This window comes from Vidua chalybeata, chromosome 26, assembly GCF_026979565.1.
Source record: "Vidua chalybeata isolate OUT-0048 chromosome 26, bVidCha1 merged haplotype, whole genome shotgun sequence".
Classification (NCBI taxonomy): Eukaryota; Metazoa; Chordata; class Aves; order Passeriformes; family Viduidae; genus Vidua; species Vidua chalybeata.
In genome coordinates, this window is record NC_071555.1 from 1,826,995 (window position 1) to 1,845,671 (window position 18,677).

Sequence of the window (18,677 nt, forward strand, 5' to 3'; positions counted from 1 at the left end):
AAAGGGAGAAGGGGGGAAAGTTTAAGGGGGTTCTGCACCCCCCCATTTACCCCCAGCTGTGGGTGCTCTCTGTGCCCATCCCCATCCCATCCCTATGCCATCCCCATCCCCAGCCCAACCATCTCTCCGTTCCAGTCTCACCCCATCCCTATTCCCATCCCATCCCTGTCCCCATCCCTATTCCAGTCCCTGTCCCCATCCCGTCCCTCTCCCGCCCGCATCTCCATCCCCTCCCCAAAGACAGGTGCTGGCCGCTGGGACATCAGGGTTTATTGAGCTGGGGGCCACTCCCAGCCCGGAGCCATGCCCGAGGACAGGTGTCCCCGAGGACAGGTGTCCCCAGGCCCGCTGTCCCCTCACGCCGTGTGCCGGCCCTGGCGCCGCTTGATTTTCCTCTTGAGGAGCAGCAGGTCCACGTAGAGCAGGCGGCCCAGGACGGCCGAGGCGCAGAGCAGCCCCCCGTGCACGGCCCCCGCCAGCCCGCAGGAGAACACGTCCTGCCCTGAGGACAGCCACCGTGGTACAGGGACATCCCCGGGGGCACACGGCCACCCCAGGGGGGCACACGGCCACCCCCGGGGCGGGACACAGCCAGCACCATGGGGGATGTGGCCACCACCCACTGCAGGGAAACCATCCAAAGCCTGGAGCTGGCCGCGGGGACAGCAGGACGCGGGGACACAGCCCCTCACCTGTCAGGTAGAGGTTCCTCACGGGCGTCTCGGGTCTCAGGGCGGCCACCACGGCGGGGCTGAAGCGGCGCAGGTCGTGCTCGCTGCCGTACATCTCCCCCCGCGCAGCCCCCAGGTAGTGCTGGTTGCTGAGCGGGGACGCCGCCTCCACGAACTCCACCTGCGCAGGACGGGGGCTCGCGGCGTGTCGGGGGGCACAGGTTGGAACCCCCCCCCCCCCCCATCCCCCGAGGTACCCCGGCCCTGTGGGACACCCCGGCCCATCCCTTGGGGCACCTTGTCCCGCAGGTGCGGGAAGCGGAGCAGGGCCCTCTCCAGCAGCCGCTGGGCGATGTCCATCTTGTAGCTCTGGTAGTCGGGGCCGCGGTGGCGGGGGCGGCTCCCGGCCCACTCCTCGAACCACTCGTACCGTGCCATGGTCAGGATGGTCATGCAGGACCTGCCTGCGAGGGGTGGGGGGACACAGCCGGTGACACCCCCCTGGCAGCGCCCACCCCGTGCCGGGGGGATTGCGGAGCCTCCGAGCCCGCGGAGGGGAGCTGGGGGGACGCGGGGGTCCCCCCCGGAGGGTACCTGGGTGCCGCTGCTCGTACGTGGGGTCCTTGGCGGCGGGGAAGGTGATGAACATCATGGCCAGGTTCTCGGGGACGTCGTCGCGGCTCAGGGCGGCGTACCGGGTCATCCTGCGGGAACACCGGGGTGTGATGCCCCCCCCCCGTGCCACCCCCCCCCCTCCCCCGGGGCTGCCGGGACCCCTCACATGGCATCCAGGTCGTTGTGGGGGTAGATCCAGAAGTTGGTGGGGGGCAGGCCCAGCTCGGCCGCGCTGCCCCGCAGCCCCACGAACACCAGGAAGGAGCTCATGCCCGGCTGCACCATGGCCAGGCAGGAGCGGACACCTGCGGGGACACCGGGGTGACACCTGGTCCTGCCCGTTAGGGGACACGGGGGTGGCACCTGACCCTTCCCAGACAGGGACACGGGGGTGGCACCTGGTCCTGCCTGTGCAGGGGACACGGGGGTGGCACCTGACCCTGCCCAGACAGGGACACGGGGGTGGCACCTGACCCTGCCTGTGCAGGGGACACCGGGGTGATACCTGGCCCTGCCTGTGCAGGGGACACGGCGGTGGCACCTGGTCCTGCCTGTGCAGGGGACACGGGGGTGGCACCTGACCCTGCCCGGACAGGGACACGGGGGGTGGCACTTGGTCCTGCCCATGCAGGGGACCTGGCCCTGCCTGTGCAGGGGACACGGGGGTGCCAAGAACGACGAGGACATTGGGGACACCAGGGATGCTGGGGACACTGAGGACGCGAGGGACACAGGGACACGAGTGCCACATTACCGGGGTGGCTGCGGACGTGCGGGGGCAGCAGCTTCCCGAAGGTGTTGAAGACCCCGGCGTCGGAGATGACGAGGGGGGCGCGGATCTCCAGCTCCTCCTCGCCGGGCCCCGCCCGCACCGCCACCCCTGGGGACACGCCGGGGGGGGGGGGGTCAGGGGACACGCGGGGCGCTGCCACCGCGTCCCCATCCCTCGGGGATGGAGATTTGGGGGGGGGGGGGGTCCCGGCGCTCACCGAGCGCGGCGCCGTCGGCGCCGACGAGCACGCGCGTGACGGGGGCGCGCACCAGCACGGCCCCCCCCGCGCGCTCGATGACGGGCACGGCGTGGAAGGCGACCTCGCTCGCCCCCCCCCGAGGGTACCAGGCCCCGCGCTGGTAGTGGTGAACCATCAGCGCGTTCACCAGGAAGCTCGAGTCCCGCGGCGCCGTGCCTGCGGCGACAGCGGCGGGTGACACGGGCACGGCTGGCCCCCGCCGCAGGGCGGGGCAGCCCCCCCCCCCCCCCGTGTCGCGACACGGCGCTCCTCGCCGCGGTGTCGCCCTCCCTTATCGCGACACAGCCCTCCCCTGTCACCACGGTGCCCTCCCCCCCTGCCGCGACGCATCCTTCCACTATCACGACACGGCCCTCCCGCAGTGTAACGTGGCCCTCCGGTGTCGCGACACTGCCCTTCCCGCCGCGACACAGCCGCCGCCATCCCAGCACAGCACTGCCCATGTCGTGATGGTGCCACCCCCCGTCGTGACACAACCTCCGCCACTGCAGTGCCGCCCTCCTCCTCCACCAGGTGCCCTCCCTGTCGCAACAGCCCCTCCCTATCGCGACGGCCCCTGACCGTAGAAGAGGTAGCCTAAGAGGGCGCGCAGGTCGGGGTTGGAGGTGAGCTGGGCCGCGGCCTGGCTGTGGCTGGTGGTCGCCATGCGGAACACGGGGGACAGGCGGGGCAGGAGGCCCGAGCGGAGCAGGAGGGTGACGAGCCAGCGCGGGGACAGCTTCAGCAAGGCCAGCAGCGCCGCGTGCCGCGAGGCCACCTGTGTGACATCGCCGTGTGACATCGCCATGTGCCACCAGCAACGCTGCCCTGCCTGGCCACCACCGCCACGTCCTCAGGGCTGTCACTGCTGTGACCCCAGGGCCACCCGTGGCTCAGCACCTGTGCCCCCAGCATCCATGTCCTCATTGTCCCCAGAACTTGTCCCTACCACGCCCATCACCCATGTCCTCTCTGTGTCCCCTCTGCGTCCCCTCTGTGCCCACTGCTTTTGTCCCCACCATTCCCACCACACCCATCACCCCTGTCCCCACCACAGCTGTCACTTGTGTCCCCGCTGTGCCCACAGCCCCTTCCCCAGCACAAGCACCCCCACGTCCACCCGTTCAGCCACGTCTCCACCAGTGCCACCATCCCCAGCTGACCCCTCCCTGGGGACATGCCACCCCCGTGGGGAGGTGACCCCAGGGCCACACCTTGGAGAGCTTCATGAACTCCCTGATGGCCGCCTTCTCGTCGGGGAACTGCTCCTCCAGCGCGGTGACAAAGGCCACCTTGCCAGAGCGCAGCAGGTAGCGCCGGGGTCCCAGCGTCACCTCGTCGTAGGGGTCAGGCAGGCGGTGCCAGCAGAGCTGCCCGTCTGTCACCTGGTCCAGGGCCACCCGCAGGAGGCTCCCCTCGTGCAGCTGCCCCACGTAGTGGATGCCTGTGGCGTGGGGACAGGGGACACGGTGGGGGGACAGGGGGACACGGCATGGACACGCGGCGGGAGCAGCCGTGGAGAGCAGGGCTTGGCTTTGCCGGGTGTGGCACTGAGGGGCGGGGGTGGGATCTGGGTGTGGCAGGGACACAGCAGGGACACGGCAGGGACATGGCAGGGACATGGCAGGGACAGGCAGGGACACAGCATGGACATGGCAAGGACATGGCAGGGATATGGCAGGGACATGGTAGGGACATGGCAGGGACATAGCAGGGACACGGCAGGGACATGGCAAGGACATGGCAGGGATATGGCAGGGACATGGTAGGGACATGGCAGGGACTGGCACATGGCAGTGACATGGCAGGGACTGGCACATGGCAGGGACATGGCAGGGACAGGCAGGGACACGGCAGGGACACGGCAGGGACTGGCACACGGCAGGGACACGGCAGGGACATGGCACACACTGGGGCTGGCAGCAGGTTCACAGTGGGGCCTCAGGGACGTGGGGGTGACGGGGGAGTGACAGGGGGTGACAAGGCATGACAAGGGGTGACAAGGGGTGACAGGGGGTGACAGGGGGCCGGGGGTTCCTCACCCACGTCGAACTCGACGCCGTGCTGCTGGAAGGTGTGGCAGCAGCCCCCGGCCTGGTCGTGCTGCTCCAGCACCAGCACCCTCCGGCCCGCCTTGGCCAGGGTGGCGGCCACCGTCAGGCCGCCCACGCCACTGCCGATGACCACAGCGTCCAGCCGGTCCGGCACGCGCCGGGCACTGAACCCTGCGCACACGCGTGTGACAGTGACCGCCAGGGCACGGCGAGCCCTGCACAGCCAGCATCCCCCGGGACACACGGACACACAGAACACTCACCCTGCTTCAGGACCCTGTCCCGGGCGCGCTGGTCAGTCACCAGTGGCCTTGGTGGCTCCAGGGGTGGCCCTGCGAAGGGGTTGCCAGACGGGGCCAGCAGCCGATGGGCCAGCCGGGCCAGGGCCAGCATGGCCAGGGCTGCTGGCAGCAGCAGCAGCAGCAGCATGGGCCACATGGCTGTCACTGCGTGTGGCTCTGTACGGACACGGCAGGGACACGGCAGGGACAGGGCAGGGACACTCACGGGCACACACAGACACACAGGGACAGGGACACACACGGACACGGCAGGGACACACACAGACACACAGGGACACGGTAGGGACACACACGGACACGGCAAGGACACACACAGACACACAGGGACACGGCAGGGACACACAGGACACGGCAGGGACACTCACGGACACACACAGACACACAGGGACACGGCAGGGACACACACAGACACACAGGGACACTCAGGGACACGGCAGGGACACACACAGACACACAGGGACACGCAGGGACACGGCAGGGACACACACAGACACACAGGGACACGCAGGGACACACAGGACACGGCAGGGACACTCACGGACACACACAGACACGCAGGGACACGGCAGGGACACACATGGACACACAGGGACACACAGGGACACAGCCCAGCCCGGTGTGTGCAGCCCCACCCCTTATAGCCACGGCAGCTTAGGGACACGGGGATTATGGACTATGGACCTATGGACGGGCCAAGAGAGCGGCTTTAGAGCCAGCGCTGCTTAAAGACACAGAGCTCCCAGACACGGCACCCACGGACACGGCACCCACGGAGAGAACACTGCATGGACACGGCACCCACGGACAGGGCACCCATGGGCACAGCACCCATGAACAGGGCACCCACAGACAGGGCACCCACGGACAGGGCACCCACGGACATGGCAGCCATGGGTACAGCACCCACAGACAGGGCACCCATGGGCACAGCACTGCATGGACACGGCACCCACAGACAGGGCACCCACGGTCACAGCACTGCATGGACACGGCACCCACAGACAGGGCACCCATGGGCACAGCAACCACAGTCAGGGCACCCACGGACAGGGCACCCATGGGCACAGCACCCACAGACACAGTGCCCACAGACAGGGCACCCATGGACAGGGCACCCACGGGCACAGCAACCACAGTCAGGGCACCCACGGGCACAGCACCCACAGACAGGGCGCCCAGGGGCACAGCACTGAAGAGACAGGGCACCCACGGTCACAGCACCCATGGGCAAAGCACCCACGGACAGGGCACCCACGGTCACAGCACCCATGGGCAAAGCACCCACAGACAGGGCACCCACGGTCACAGCACCCACGGACACGGCACCCTACAGGACCCCATGGCACCCTGTGACATCCTATGACTCCCCATGGCCACGGCAGCCCCTGGGAGGTGCCCACGCGTGTGCACGAGGTGGGGACGCGCGTGTCACCCCAGGGCGCTGCACACACAGACACGGGCACACCCACGCTTGTGCAAGGGAGCCAAAACCCCCTTGCACACCCCCCCAAACACCCAGACCCCCTGCAAACCCCCTTGCACACCCCACACACACCCAGACCCCCTGCAAACCCCCTTGCACACCCCCCCAAACACCCAGACCCCCTGCAAACCCCCTTGCACACCCCCTTGCACGCCCAGACCCCCTGCAAACCCCCTTGCACGCCCCCCACACCCCCTTGCACGCCCACAGCCCCCCCCCGGTGCCTGCAGCTCTGCTGACCCCTCCCGGCAGCACCAAGGAAGGGCCCCGTGGGCGTGCAAGGTGACACGCGTGTGACACACTCACCCGCAGCCCCCCCCCCCAGCCCTCCCAGCGCCCTCCCAGCCCCAGAGTGGCTGGAAACGGCGATTTGCAGATAAAAAAACCCCAGCACCAGCAGGGACAGGGCTGGGGGTGAGGCGGCAGGTGTGACACAGGTGACACAGGTGACACAGGTGACACAGGTGACACCAACCTCCCCCCCCCTCGCGTTCGCCACAAGGGACAAACCCATTTTTCTCTCCTTTAATAAAATTCACAGCGAAGTACCAAAAAGGGGTGAACGGCGGCAGGGACTGGGGGGACACGGGCTGCAGGAGGGACACCCTGCACCCCCCGTGTCCCTGTCCCTTGGGGACACGCCATGTCACCACCCCAGACCCCCGCGCAGCGAGTCCCCAGCCACAGCCCCCCTCTGGGTTAATGACAGGGTTAATTACAAGGTCGGTTAAGGGTTAATTAAGGGTTAATTACAGGGCGCGGGGAGGGGGTTATTGCTACCTGGGAAGGGGTGACAGGGGACACAAGGGACAGTGAGGGACCCCCACCCTGGTGAGGGGAAAAGGGGGTCCCCGAGGGCGGGTTGTGGCCCGGGGGACAGGGAGGGGACCCCCCCCAAACCCCGCACCCCCCATCCCCAAACCGGGGGGTCCCCCCCGGGACAGGGGGGGCTTCCCCAGGTTGTGGCAGTGACTCAGCTGTGTGGGGGCTGTGGCCCCCATGGGACCCCCCCGGCTGCTCCTGCCCCTCCCCAGATTTGGGGCAGAGGAGGGGGGGACAGAGGGGTCGGGTTTGGCCTGGGGGGCCTCTGCAGAGAGCCCCCCCCGCCTCCCACGGGGCTGAGCAGCAAGCTCATCACACCGCTGGGTGAGGCACAGCCCCCCTCGGCCCCCCAGCCCTCCTGGGTGGGTTGGGGGGGGGTTGAGGGGAAGGTTCGGGGGTCCCTAATAGACCCAGGTGACCGGGACCCACTGGGGCTGCACGCGCAGGTGCTCCATGGCCTCCCGCAGCCGCCCGAAGGTGCGCTCCAGGTCGTCGTTGGTCAGGCTCAGGTCGAAGTAGTGCCCGTACCCGCGCTGGATGCGGCTGCTCTCCTCCACCGTGCGCTGGGCGTCCGCCTCCTGCACCCCAAAGCCTGCCTCAGTTTCCCCATCACCCCCAGGGATGGTGGGGGGACACCCGCTGCGACCTGTGTGTCCTCCTCCTGCCCACCAAAACCTGCCTCAGTTTCCCCATCACCCCCAGGGATGGTGGGGGGACACCCGCTGCGACCTGTGTGTCCTCCTCCTGCCCACCAAAACCTGCCTCAGTTTCCCCATAACCCCCAGGGATGGTGGGGGGAAACCTGCTGCGACCTGTGTGTCCTCCTCCTGCCCACCAAAACCTGCCTCAGTTTCCCCATCACCCCCAGGGATGGTGGGGGACACCCGCTGCGACCTGTGTGTCCTCCTCCTGCCCACCAAAACCTGCCTCAGTTTCCCCGGACCCCCACCGTGAGCTGTTTGGTGGCCACGCCGCTCTCCAGGGCCGCCCGGTTCATGGCCCGCAGCCTCTCTGGCCCGGGGGCTTCGATGAACACCACGAAGGGCACGAACTCCGCCGTTCTCAGCACCTTCACGGCCTGGGCGTGGGGACAGCGCTCAGCCCCGCGGCCGGGGGCGGGGCGGGGGGGGGTCCGGTCCGGCTGTCGCTGTCCCCTCGCCGTGTCCCCACCTGCGGGTTCACGTCCAGGATGCACATCTTGCCCGCGTCCACCACGGCGCGGATGGAGTCGATCCTGGTGCCGTACAGGTTCCCCTCGTACTCGCCGTGCTCCAGGTACCGGCCCGCCTTGATGTCCGCCTCCATCTCGCCCCGCGACACGAAGCGGTAGCCCTGCCCGTCCCGCTCGCTCTCCTTCGGCTTCCGGGACGTGTCTGCCGGGGGGCGACATGAGTGACACCCGCGGGGACCATCACGGGGACCCGCATGCGGGCGGGGACGATCACGGGGGACAAGGATGCCAGCGGGGCGGGGACAGGAGCGGTGGCAGGGGACAGGGATGGCCGCAGGGGCGGGAATGCTGGCAGGGACAGGGATGAGCACAGGGGACAGGGACGGTGATGGAGCACAGGGGTGGTGGCAGGGGACAGCGACGCTCCGGGGACAGGGGCGGTGCCGGGGGGACAGGGGCGCTCACAGGGGATGGTGGTGCCGTAGCGCGCCTGGTCGGACATGATCAGCTTGTTCTTGAGGCTGCGGCGCCCCACGCCCTGGGCCCCGATCAGCACCAGCGTTTTCCGGCGGAACGGCGGCATCCGCGCCACCTCCTCGTAGATCAGCAGCTCGTGCCGGTCGAACTCTGGGCGAGGGACAGGGCTGGCACCCGTCCCTGGGGACCCCAGGGCACCCCGTCCCAGCGGGTGCCACCACCGCCTGCCCGGGGGCGTGCCCCGGGACCCTCACCGGCGTTCTTCGTCGTCAGGTACATCATCCTCTTCTTCCTCTTCCCGCTGAGGCTGCCACACAGGGCCCCTGCCAGGGCAAGGGGCTGGCTGAGCTGGGGACAGGGACAGGGCAGCACCCTGGCACGGGGACAAGGGGCACGGGGACAAGGGGCACGGGAGCTGGCATCTTCCGCAGGGGCAGTGCCATGGGGACATCATCCTGGGGATCGGGGACTTCCTGCGGGGACAGTGCCAAGGGGACAGGGCTCTGGGGCAACGGGGACATTGTCACAGGGCGCAGGGGACCCGCCGTGCTCCCCCTCGGGAGGTGGCCCTTCCATCCCCCGCCCCGCCAAGCCGTGTCCCCCGCGGCCAGGCCGGTGGCCCCGTACCCGACGAGGGGGCCACCTCCCCGTCCCGCTTGACGAAAGCCTTGCGCTTCTCCTCCAGCAGCTGGCTCGGCACCAGCCCCGCGCTGCCGCCCTCCACGTGGCACGCCTGGGGACACAGAGCCACGCATGGGGACCCCACGGGCTCCAGAGACCCCTCCGACCTCAGGGAACACCTCCAGCTCCGGGGACCCCCCCCTCAAATTCCACAAGGAACCTCCCCAGCTCCAAGGACCCCCCAAATCCCGACGGGGACGCACATCCCGAGCTCCAGGAAATCCCCGAATTTCCGAGGACCTCCCAGTCCACACAGGAGCCCTCCCCTGCTCCAGAGATTCCCCCAATTCCCAAGCAGCCCCCCCAGCTCCAAGGACTGCATCCAAGCTCCAGGGACCCCACAGGCACACCCCAAGCCCACAGGGACCCTCGGTCTCGCCCTCCATGGCCCAGGGTGGAGTCAAAGCGCCACCACCCCCCAGAGCACCCCTCCAGGGCCCCCCTGACCTGCCACCAGTTGGGGTCATCCTGGTTGACGATCTGCAGCAGGTCCCCGGCCATGAACTTGAGCCCGGCCTCCTTGCAGGGGATGAGGCTGTCGGTGGCCGGGTCGTAGTCGAAGTGACACTTGACAAACACCTGGGGACCGAGGGGTCAGCTTGGGGGGGGGGGGGGGGGAGACCCCCGCACGCCCGGGATGCCCCCTCCGCACCGCCGCCCGGCGCCTCAGTGTCCCACGCGGGACCCGTGTCACACGCAGCCACTCGCGTGTGCCCCGCTAGGAGCCCCCCCCGCCGGCGTGTCCCCCCCGTGCCCGGCGCAGCCAGGCCCGCACGGCCCCCGCGCACACGCAGAGGGCTCCGGCCGCCGCCGCCGCGCCCCACGCGACCACCACGGCCACCCCCAGGCACAGCCCCACGGCCACCGAGAGGCACACGAGGGTGCCCAGCGCCGCCAGCGCCGCGCCCGCGATGGCGCACATGGGGACGTGCAGGGACACACGCCCGTGTGGCACACAGGGCACCGCGCCGGCGGCAGCGGGACAGCGCGGGGACAGCGCGGGGACAGCGCTGCTTTGTCCCCTCGGAGACGGGGGTGGCTGGCACGGGGCGGGGAGGGGCAGCACAGGGCACCCTTTGCCAGCCGGCACCCGGGTCCTGTGTGGGGACGGGGACAGGGCAGGGACCACCAGTGCCCGGCAGAGAGGGCACGGGGCGGGGGGGGGGGGGGAACACGGGGGTCCCACCAGACAAGAGGCACAGGACACGGACAGGGGGACAACACCGGGATGGGAACACAGGGCAGGGGGAGCTGCGGGCAGGGTGGTGAGTGCGGGATGCGGGGCAGGATGCGGGGTGGGAAGCAGGGCGGTACCTGGCAGGACGGGATGTAGGTGGGATGCAGGTGGGATGCGGGGCGGGATGCAGGGCGGGATGCAGGGCGGGATGCGGAGCGGGATGCAGAGTGTGATGCGGGGCTGGATGCGGGGCGGGATGCAGAGTGTGATGCGGGGCGGGATGCCGGGTGGGACAGGGCGGTACCTGGCGGGGCGGGTGGGGCTCCTGGTAGCTGGGCAGGATCTTGAGCACGACGCTGCCGCTGGCGTGGCGCAGGCTGTCCTGCAGCGCCCGGGGGTCGCTGCCCACCTCGCGGCCGTTCACCTCGCGGATCACGTCCCCCACGTGCAGCAGCCCCTGCTGCGCCACCATCCCCCCGTGCAGGATGCGGGCGATCACCAGCTCCCCCCGCTCCACCCGGAACGTCACCCCCTGAGGGGACAGCCCCGCTCAGCCCCCGCCGGGGACACACCGCAGCACCCAACGGACACCCCGCCACGGCCCCAGCACCCCAAAAATGCTCCCAGTCACGCGGCGCCTCGCAATGCCCACGGCACCCCACAACGCCCCCAGTATCCCATAATGTTGCCAATGTCCCCATCCCCCTAGAACGCCCCAACACTCTCCAGCACCCCAAAATCTCCCAGCACCCCAAAATGTCCCACCGTCGCCGCCCGGCGCCCCTGCCCCCCCAGAGCGTGCCACCCCGGCCGGGCTCACCAGGTTCTCCCCGGCTGCCTTGCGGATGCCCACCATGCGCACGGCGTCGGGGGGCACGGGCTGCGACCCCAGCGAGAGCTCGGGGCCGGGGCTGCTCGGGGGGGGGTCGTAACTCTTGGCAGCCACCGAGTCGTGGGTCTCCAGCAGCGACTGGGACACGCGGGGCGTGGGGGTCACCCCTGTGTCCCGCACGGCTGGCACACGCGTGTCACGCCTTGCGGCACAGGACGGAGGGTCCCGCTCGTGTGCCACGCACCTGGAAGTGCGGTTCCCGCAGGATCCGGGCCAGCTCCGCCGCCGCTCCCTGCGCGTCGGGCCGCGCCAGGCGCCCGATATCCCGCAGGATCTCCTGCACCAGCGCCAGGTTGTCCCCGCGCACCGCCTCCAGCTTCCGCTCCTCCAGCCGCTCGTGCGCCTGGGGACAGCGGGGGCACCCCCGGGGACGGGCGGGTAAGGGCCGAGACCCCCAAGTGCCGGGGGGATCCGGGAGCCCCGGGGCGATCCGGGATCTCCAACGCTTGAGGGGATCGGGGACCCTCCGGTGGGACAGGGCGTCCCCAAGGACCCCTGGGGCGGATTAGGGACCCCCGGATGCGGGGGGGGGGGGCAAGAGGGACCTCTGGGAGGAAGGGGAGATTAGGCACACTCGGAGGGGCCGAGGGGATCACGGAGCCGGGGGGTCAGGGGTTGGGGACAGCAGAGTTGTAGGGGACCCTGAGGGACAGGGGGAATTAGGGATTTGGGGGTCCTGGAGTGGATTAGGGACCCCCAGGGACAGGGGGAATTATGGATCTGGGGGTGCTGGGGGGGATTAGGGATCCCAGGGACAGGGGGAATTAGGGATCTGGGGGTGCTGGGGGGGATTAGGGACCCCTGGGTGCGGGGAATAGGGACACATGCGCGCACACAGAACCCGTGCACAGTCACACACACACACGGGGGGGCAGCCCCCGCACGTCCCGGGGGTGCCGAGGGGGTCCCGCGCCCCCCGCGCCCCCCGTACCTTGGCCAGGGAACGGACGATGGGGCTCTCCATGATGCCGCGGAGGAAGATGAGGTCGAGGTCGGCCACCCCCGGGGTCCCCGGGAGCCCCATCAGGTTGTCCAGGACCTGCTGCATGGCTGGGGGGGGACACACAGGGACACACACAGGGACACGGGGTGGGGGGGGGGACACACGCAGGGACACGGGGGAGACACGGAGTGGGGGGAGGAGCAGCAGCGTGGGTGAAAGCGCAGGCGGGGGGTGCTCGTGTCCCCCCCATTCCAGTCACAGCCCCCCCCCATAACGGGGACAAGGGTCGGGGTCCTCTGGCAGTACGGAAATGCCCCCTCCTCGTTCAGCGGGGACCCCCCCCCCTCCAAATTGTCACCGTGCGGTCAAAAGCCCCCCGGAGCACCGACAACGGGGGGTGGCTGCAAGGGGGGGGTGATGCGGGGGGCAGTGGAAGGGGGAGGGGTGCAATGGGGGGGGCGATGCGGGCTGCGATGTGACGGGGGGGGGGCGATGCAATTGAGGGGGGGCCGCATCCGGGGCCGCGGGGGCGGGAGCGGCTGCGCGGCTGCGCTGCAATGGCGGGGGACGATGGCGATGCAGCCGGGGGGACGGGGGGGGGGGACATCCATCAGCACCCCCCCCATGGAGGTGGGGGTCACAGCGCCACCCGAACCCCCAACCCCATCTCTCTCCACCTGTCTCAGCCCCCACCGCATCCCCAGCCCGCGCCGCCCCCCGAGCGCCCTCACCCCCCCCGCGGGGCATCGCCCCCGGCCCCTCCCGGCCCCCCCCCGTACCTGGGGGTGCCGGGGGGGCGCGGGCGGGGGCCGGGCCGGGCGGCGGGGACCCGGGGCCGGGGCGGCTCATGGCTGCGGGGCCGGGCTCCCCCGCCCCAGATCCGGGTACCGCCGCCCCCCCCCCCGCAACCCCCCGGCCCCGCGTGGAGCCCCCACCCGCGCCGGCCCCGCGCCCCCCCCCCCCGCTTTGCACACGCGTGTGCACCGGGCACGCTCCGGCCGCTTTGCACGCCGGGGGGCGGCGGGGAGGGGGCGGGAGGGGGGTTGGTGGGGGGGGGGAGGTTGGGGAGCGCGGCGTGAGCTCCCGAGCGCGGGCACGGCCCGCGCGCGCGCGCGCCTCCCGCGTGTTCACGCGCACGCGAGCACCCGCGCGTGCAAACCACCTGAGCGCGCCCACGCGCGAGTGCGGACCCACGGGCCGGCCCCGCGCCCCGACACCGCCGCGCACGCGCGTGCGCGCCCTCGCCGACACGCGCGCCCCCGCGGGCTCCTACGCGCCTCCCCACGCGCGCCCCCGTTCGCGTGCAAACCCACGGGCGCGCTCCCCGCTCCGTGCCCGCTCACCCGTGCTTGCACACCCGTGCTTGCACACCCACCCCGCTCGCGGGTGGGACCCCCCCCCTCAGTGCCCCGCGGCGTGGGGAGGGGGGGGGGGACGGCGGGGGATCGGCCCCTTTAAGGGGGCGGTGGGAGGAGGGGGGGACGGGCGGGAGCGCGGATTTAAAGGGGCCGCGCCGCGCCCGCGCGCGACGCGCGCGCACCCGCACCCGCGCACCCGCACCCGCACCCGCGCGCTCGGGCGCCCACCCGCGCGGCGCCCGCAGGAGCGACCTCCCCCCCCCCCCCCCCCGCACCTTGCACACGCGCGTGCCCGCCCGTGCGCGCGCGCCGGCCCCCGGTGCGCGCTCACCCGTGGCCGAGGCGGGGGCGGCCGCCGGCATCGCGGCGGAGCTGCGGGACACGCGCGACTGGCACCGACCGGACGGCGACAGGGACAGGGACAGGGACAGGGACGGCCGCGTAGGCGTGTCCACAGTGCCAGCACCCCCAGCGTCCCCAGCACAGCCACTCGCTGTCCCCCACACCCTCAGTGGCTCAGTGCTCCCAGTGTCCCTTGTCCCCAGCATCCCCAGAGCCACCAGCACCCCCTCTGTCCCCAGACTCAGCGTCTGTGACACCCCCGGTGTCCCCGGTAGTGCCATTGCCCCCCGGGCAGTGTCCCCAGTGTCCCCAGCAGGCAGAGGCGGGACAGGCGGTGGCTGCAGGGGATTTATTTTTGTCGCTGGGGGTCTGTCCCGGCCCCGCGGTGCCGGCTTTGGGGGGGCCGGGGGTGCAGCGGGGGCGGGGGGGCTGCACCTTCTGGGCTTCTTTACCCACTCGGCCGCGGCGGTGTCCCTGAAACAAAACGGGGGGGGGGGGGGTCACGCAGGGTCCCCCAGCCCCGTGTCCCCTTCTCCACAGAGCCCCCCTCTCCTCCCGGTGCCGTATCCCCCACCCTGACACCCTGAGGGCCCCCCCGAGACCCCCCAGTCCCACATCCCCCACCCTGACACCCTGAGGGCGTCCCCCCGAATTCCCCCAGCCCTGTGCACCGCCCAGAGCCCCCCTTCCCTCCAGGCTGTCCCCTCTGAGGGACACTGAGGCCGGGGGGAGCCGTGGGGGGGTCCTTCCCGCCCCCCAGTCCCTTACCTGGGGCTCAGCACCCCGGGGCGCCGAGGGGCTCCTCGCCCAGCGCTCGCCCACCTGCCCGCTTCCCGTACCTGCAACGGGGACGCGTTACGGGGACAGCGGCACGGGGGGGACAGCGGGGAGTGTGTCCCGACAGGGGAGAGGGGCACGACAGCGAGCGGGTCGCGACAGGGAGGTTGTAGTGATGGGGAGTGCATCGAGATGGGGAGCGTGTCACGACGGGGAGCGTGTCACGACAGGGAGTATGTCACGACAGGGAGCGTGTCACGACAGGAAGCGGGTCGTGATGGGGAGTGTATCGAGATGGGGAAGCGTATCACGACAGGGAGCGTGTCACGATAGGCAGTGGGTCGTGACAGGGCGCACCTCGCGATGGGGAGCGTGTCACGACAGGGAGCGTGTCACGACAGGGAACGCATCGAGACGCGGAGCGTGTCACGAAGGGAAGCACGCCATGGTGGCGGCACACCGGGATGGGGAGCGCATCACGATGGGCAGCACGTCACGGCGGGGAGAGTGTCGCGACGCGCAGCATGTCGCGATAAGGGGGGCTGTGTCGCGACAGGGAGCACATCAGGAGCGCCAGCCCCGCGCCCTGCTCACCGCGGGCGGGTGACGACGTTCAGGTACTGCTGCAGGTCGTTGTAGAAGCGCAGCAGATCCTCCACGGGCGCGTCGTCCCCGGGGTACGCGGGCTGCGCCGGGGCCGCGCGGGGCCGCAGCGGCAGCAGCGCCACCACAGCGCAGGCCACCAGGAGCAGCGGCGGGGCCATGGCTGCGACAGCGACAGCGGGTGACGCGGGGATGGGAGCGGGACAGGGTGTGCTCCGGCACGCAGAGCGCGCGCACACCTGAGCGCAGCTGCGCGCGTCTGCACGCACCTGCGCACACCTGAGCACACCTGAACACACCTGCACGCAGCTGTGCACACATCTCACACACACCTACATACACCTGAACACACCTGCACGCAGCTGTGCACACATCTCACACACCTGAGCACACCTGAGCACACCTGCACACAGCTGTGCGCGTCTGCACAAACCTGCACACAGAGCACGCACACACCTGTGCACACCTGCGCACACATCACACACACCTACATACACCTGAACGCACCTGCACACAGTTGTGCACGTCTGCACACAGCTGTGCACACTTCTGTACACACCTGCACACACAGCACACGTGAACACACCTGCACATGCAAACACGCGGCTGCACACAGCACACACACCCCTGCACACACCTGTGCACACATCTGCACACACAGCACACCTGAACGCACCTGCACACTTTTCCACACGCACACCTGCACACACCTGCGCACTCCCGCCCCTGCACACCCCGTGTCCCACCCCTGCACACGTTCAGCCTCGCACAAACCATTGCACACGCGTGTCACACGCACACCTGTCCCCCGCACACCTGAGCCGCAGCTCCCCGCCCCCACTCACCTTCTTCCTCGGGCAGGGACGCGGGGACGCGGCGAGACGAGGGGACACGCCTGACACGCCGGGTCCTCGGCGCCGCTGCCGCCACCGCCGCGCTGGCCCCTTATATCCCCCGTGCCCCCGCTGATGTCACCCTGCCACGCAGCACCTGTGGCCAGGTGCCCACTCGGACGGGGAGGGGGGACAGGGGCCATCGTGGGGGGGGGGGGTGACAAGGACAGCTGGCCCCCGCACAGCTCTGGTTAATGTTTGACCCCGCGCTGAGGGGGCTCCGGGAGGGGACAGGACGTGGACACGCGTGTCCGGCCCCACGGAGGGACAGAGGGACAGGTGTGGGGACAGAGGGACGAGAGGGGCACAGTCAGGGGGGCTGGTGGGGTGCAAGGGTGGCAGGAGTGGACAGAGGGGGGGGCAGTGGGACAGGGGGACGGTGGAGGGGCAGCACCACCACGAATGCCCCCCCCCACCCCTGCGCCCCCCCCAGCACCCCGACATTCATCAGTGGGGGATCCCCCCACCATTAACCCACACCCAGTGCACCCCAGTATCCAACCCCAGTGCGCCCCAGCCCCCAGCTCACCCCACTCCCACCCTTCCCTACGCACCCCCTCCTCCAAAATTCCCACCCCTCACCCCCTTTCCGCTCTGCTCCCCTCCTTTCACCCCCCCCCAATCCCTCCCCACCCTCCTGACCCCCCTCCCCGCACCCCGGCACCTCCCGTCCCCTGTTCCTCCCACCCCCTGCACCCCTCCATCCCCCCTCCATCCCCCCTCCACCCCTACATCCCTCCTGCACTTCCCAGCCCACTCTGCACCCCCTGCCCACCCCCCGCGCCCCCCGCGCCCCGCCCGCAGAGCGCGGAGCCGGCCGTGCCCACGATCGTGCTCTTTATTGTCGCTGCGGGGCCGTGCAGGGACCACGCGGGACCCCCCCGAAAGCGGTGGGGAGGGGACGGGGTCGGGGCCCCCCCCGGCAGCGGGACGCCCCCGGGCCGGGTTCTGGGGGTCGCCGGCCTTCCAGCGGGGGGTCCTGCGCTGGCGCTGGGTCCCCTGGGGGGGGACCTGGAGAGATGGGGAGGATTTGGGGGACCGGGGGGGGCTGGGCGGGGCGGTCACCACGAGGAGTCGTCGTCGTACCTGCGGGAAGAGCTGGTGTGAGGGAAGGGGAAACGAGACCCCCGACCCGGCCCCCACCCTGGGACCCCGAACCGCCCCGGGACCCCCCCCCCACCCCGGGGTGTGCAGCCTACAGAGGGGACACAGGGAGGGGGACAGCGACAGGGACACTCACCGTGACCTGTCACTGCCGGCCCCCAGGAGCAGCTCCGTCACCGCGGCGCCGGGGCTGGCGCGTTTCCCGTACCTGCGGGACGCGGGCGCGCACCTGAGCGGCGGGGACCCCGCGGAGGCGCCAGGGGTCCCCCCCCACGGGGACAGGGACGCGTGGCCGCCCCCCGGTCGAGCTCACCTCTGCCGCGTGACCAGGTTGATGTAGTGGCGAAGGGCCGAGAAGTAGCGGGCCATCTCCTCGGGGGACGCGTCGTCCCCGGGGCTCTCGGGTTTCGGGGGGTACGCGGCCGCCAGGCACAGCAGGGCACAGAGGGACACGGCCACCAGCGCCCGCCACGGCCGCGGGGACGTCACCATCTGCGGGGGACGCGGGCGAGGGGCGGCTGTGGCTGCTGGGGGGCACCCCCATCACCCTCGGGACCCCCCAACCCGGCTCTGCCCCCTCCCCCCCCCCAGCAAACCCCAGGACCCCGTTCCCTGTGGGATTGTCACACCCTCGGAGCACCCCCAGCTCCCCAAGGGTTTCATCCCCCACCCGGGACCCCAGCCCCACTCAAGAGACCCCCACCCCAGTGTCCCCCCATATCCCACGGGGACATCTCCCTCCCAGAGACCCCCCCCCCTCAGTGTCCCCAAGGGAGCTGTCCCACCCCAAAGGACACCCCAGAGACCCACGCGCACCCAAAGGACACCTCCCCTCCAGGGCCCCCACAGGTCCCCGAGGTGGTTGTCCCTCCCCTCAGGGACCCCCCGGGACCCCAGCCCGTCCCTGCACTCACGATGGCGGAGGCAGAGGTGACAGGTAGGGCCTGGCAGTGGGGTGACAGTGCCGGGGACACGGCGGCTCCTGCACCCGCCCGGGGTTTTATAGCCCCAGGGGGGCTGGTGGCTCCTCCCTCACGCGTGACAGACCCACGGGCACGCAGGACCCTGCGGCCCCCCCCGCCACGGCCGGGGGACACGTGCCAGCACCCTGTCACTGTCCCCCGGCACGGCCCCCAGCCTGGGGCACGGGGAGGACAGAGCGTGGGGGCACGGGTGGGACACACGGACACGGGGACACGCGTGTGGCCACGGGACACGGACACGGCAGTGCCAGGCGGGCACGGGACATGCCGCCATGGGCACAGGTGTGACACGTCACCGCGGCACACGGACAGGCGAGAC

General features: G+C 70.8%; 4 protein-coding genes across 10 annotated transcripts; all 4 read right to left on the reverse strand.

The window, feature by feature from the left end:
• Positions 1-248: 248 nt before the first annotated feature.
• Positions 249-5,285, reverse strand: LOC128800154 (all-trans-retinol 13,14-reductase-like). The gene is made up of 11 exons (XM_053965143.1): positions 4,614-5,285; positions 4,339-4,521; positions 3,511-3,740; positions 2,879-3,074; positions 2,276-2,473; positions 2,041-2,166; positions 1,453-1,591; positions 1,266-1,375; positions 969-1,135; positions 693-852; positions 249-502 (listed from the first exon to the last, which is right to left on the reverse strand). The coding sequence occupies exons 1-11, from the start codon at positions 4,786-4,788 to the stop codon at positions 357-359; spliced, it is 1,830 nt and encodes a 609-aa protein (XP_053821118.1). The 5' UTR covers positions 4,789-5,285; the 3' UTR covers positions 249-356.
• A 1,361-nt stretch (positions 5,286-6,646) lies between these two features.
• Positions 6,647-14,051, reverse strand: MPP2 (MAGUK p55 scaffold protein 2). 7 transcript variants are annotated; one of them, XM_053965146.1, is made up of 12 exons: positions 13,988-14,051; positions 12,287-12,405; positions 11,540-11,698; positions 11,284-11,433; positions 10,768-10,995; positions 9,734-9,865; positions 9,233-9,338; positions 8,860-8,928; positions 8,594-8,755; positions 8,128-8,330; positions 7,907-8,035; positions 6,647-7,535 (listed from the first exon to the last, which is right to left on the reverse strand). In XM_053965146.1, exons 1-12 carry the CDS (start codon positions 14,016-14,018, stop codon positions 7,359-7,361), a joined length of 1,665 nt encoding a protein of 554 aa, XP_053821121.1. In that variant the 5' UTR covers positions 14,019-14,051; the 3' UTR covers positions 6,647-7,358. The 7 variants fall into 7 exon arrangements, with proteins under 7 accessions (XP_053821121.1, XP_053821125.1, XP_053821122.1 ...); XM_053965150.1 differs by lacking the exon at positions 13,988-14,051 and adding an exon at positions 13,932-13,947; XM_053965147.1 differs by lacking the exon at positions 13,988-14,051 and adding an exon at positions 13,642-13,718.
• Positions 14,052-14,333: 282 nt separating this feature from the next.
• Positions 14,334-15,564, reverse strand: LOC128800160 (pancreatic hormone-like). Its single transcript, XM_053965159.1, has 3 exons — positions 15,370-15,564; positions 14,767-14,837; positions 14,334-14,472 (listed from the first exon to the last, which is right to left on the reverse strand). The coding sequence occupies exons 1-2, from the start codon at positions 15,537-15,539 to the stop codon at positions 14,774-14,776; spliced, it is 234 nt and encodes a 77-aa protein (XP_053821134.1). The 5' UTR covers positions 15,540-15,564; the 3' UTR covers positions 14,334-14,472; positions 14,767-14,773.
• Positions 15,565-17,332: 1,768 nt separating this feature from the next.
• LOC128800159 (peptide YY-like) lies at positions 17,333-17,868 on the reverse strand. Its single transcript, XM_053965158.1, has 3 exons — positions 17,689-17,868; positions 17,512-17,583; positions 17,333-17,357 (listed from the first exon to the last, which is right to left on the reverse strand). Exons 1-3 carry the CDS (start codon positions 17,865-17,867, stop codon positions 17,333-17,335), a joined length of 276 nt encoding a protein of 91 aa, XP_053821133.1. The 5' UTR covers position 17,868.
• Positions 17,869-18,677: the final 809 nt, after the last annotated feature.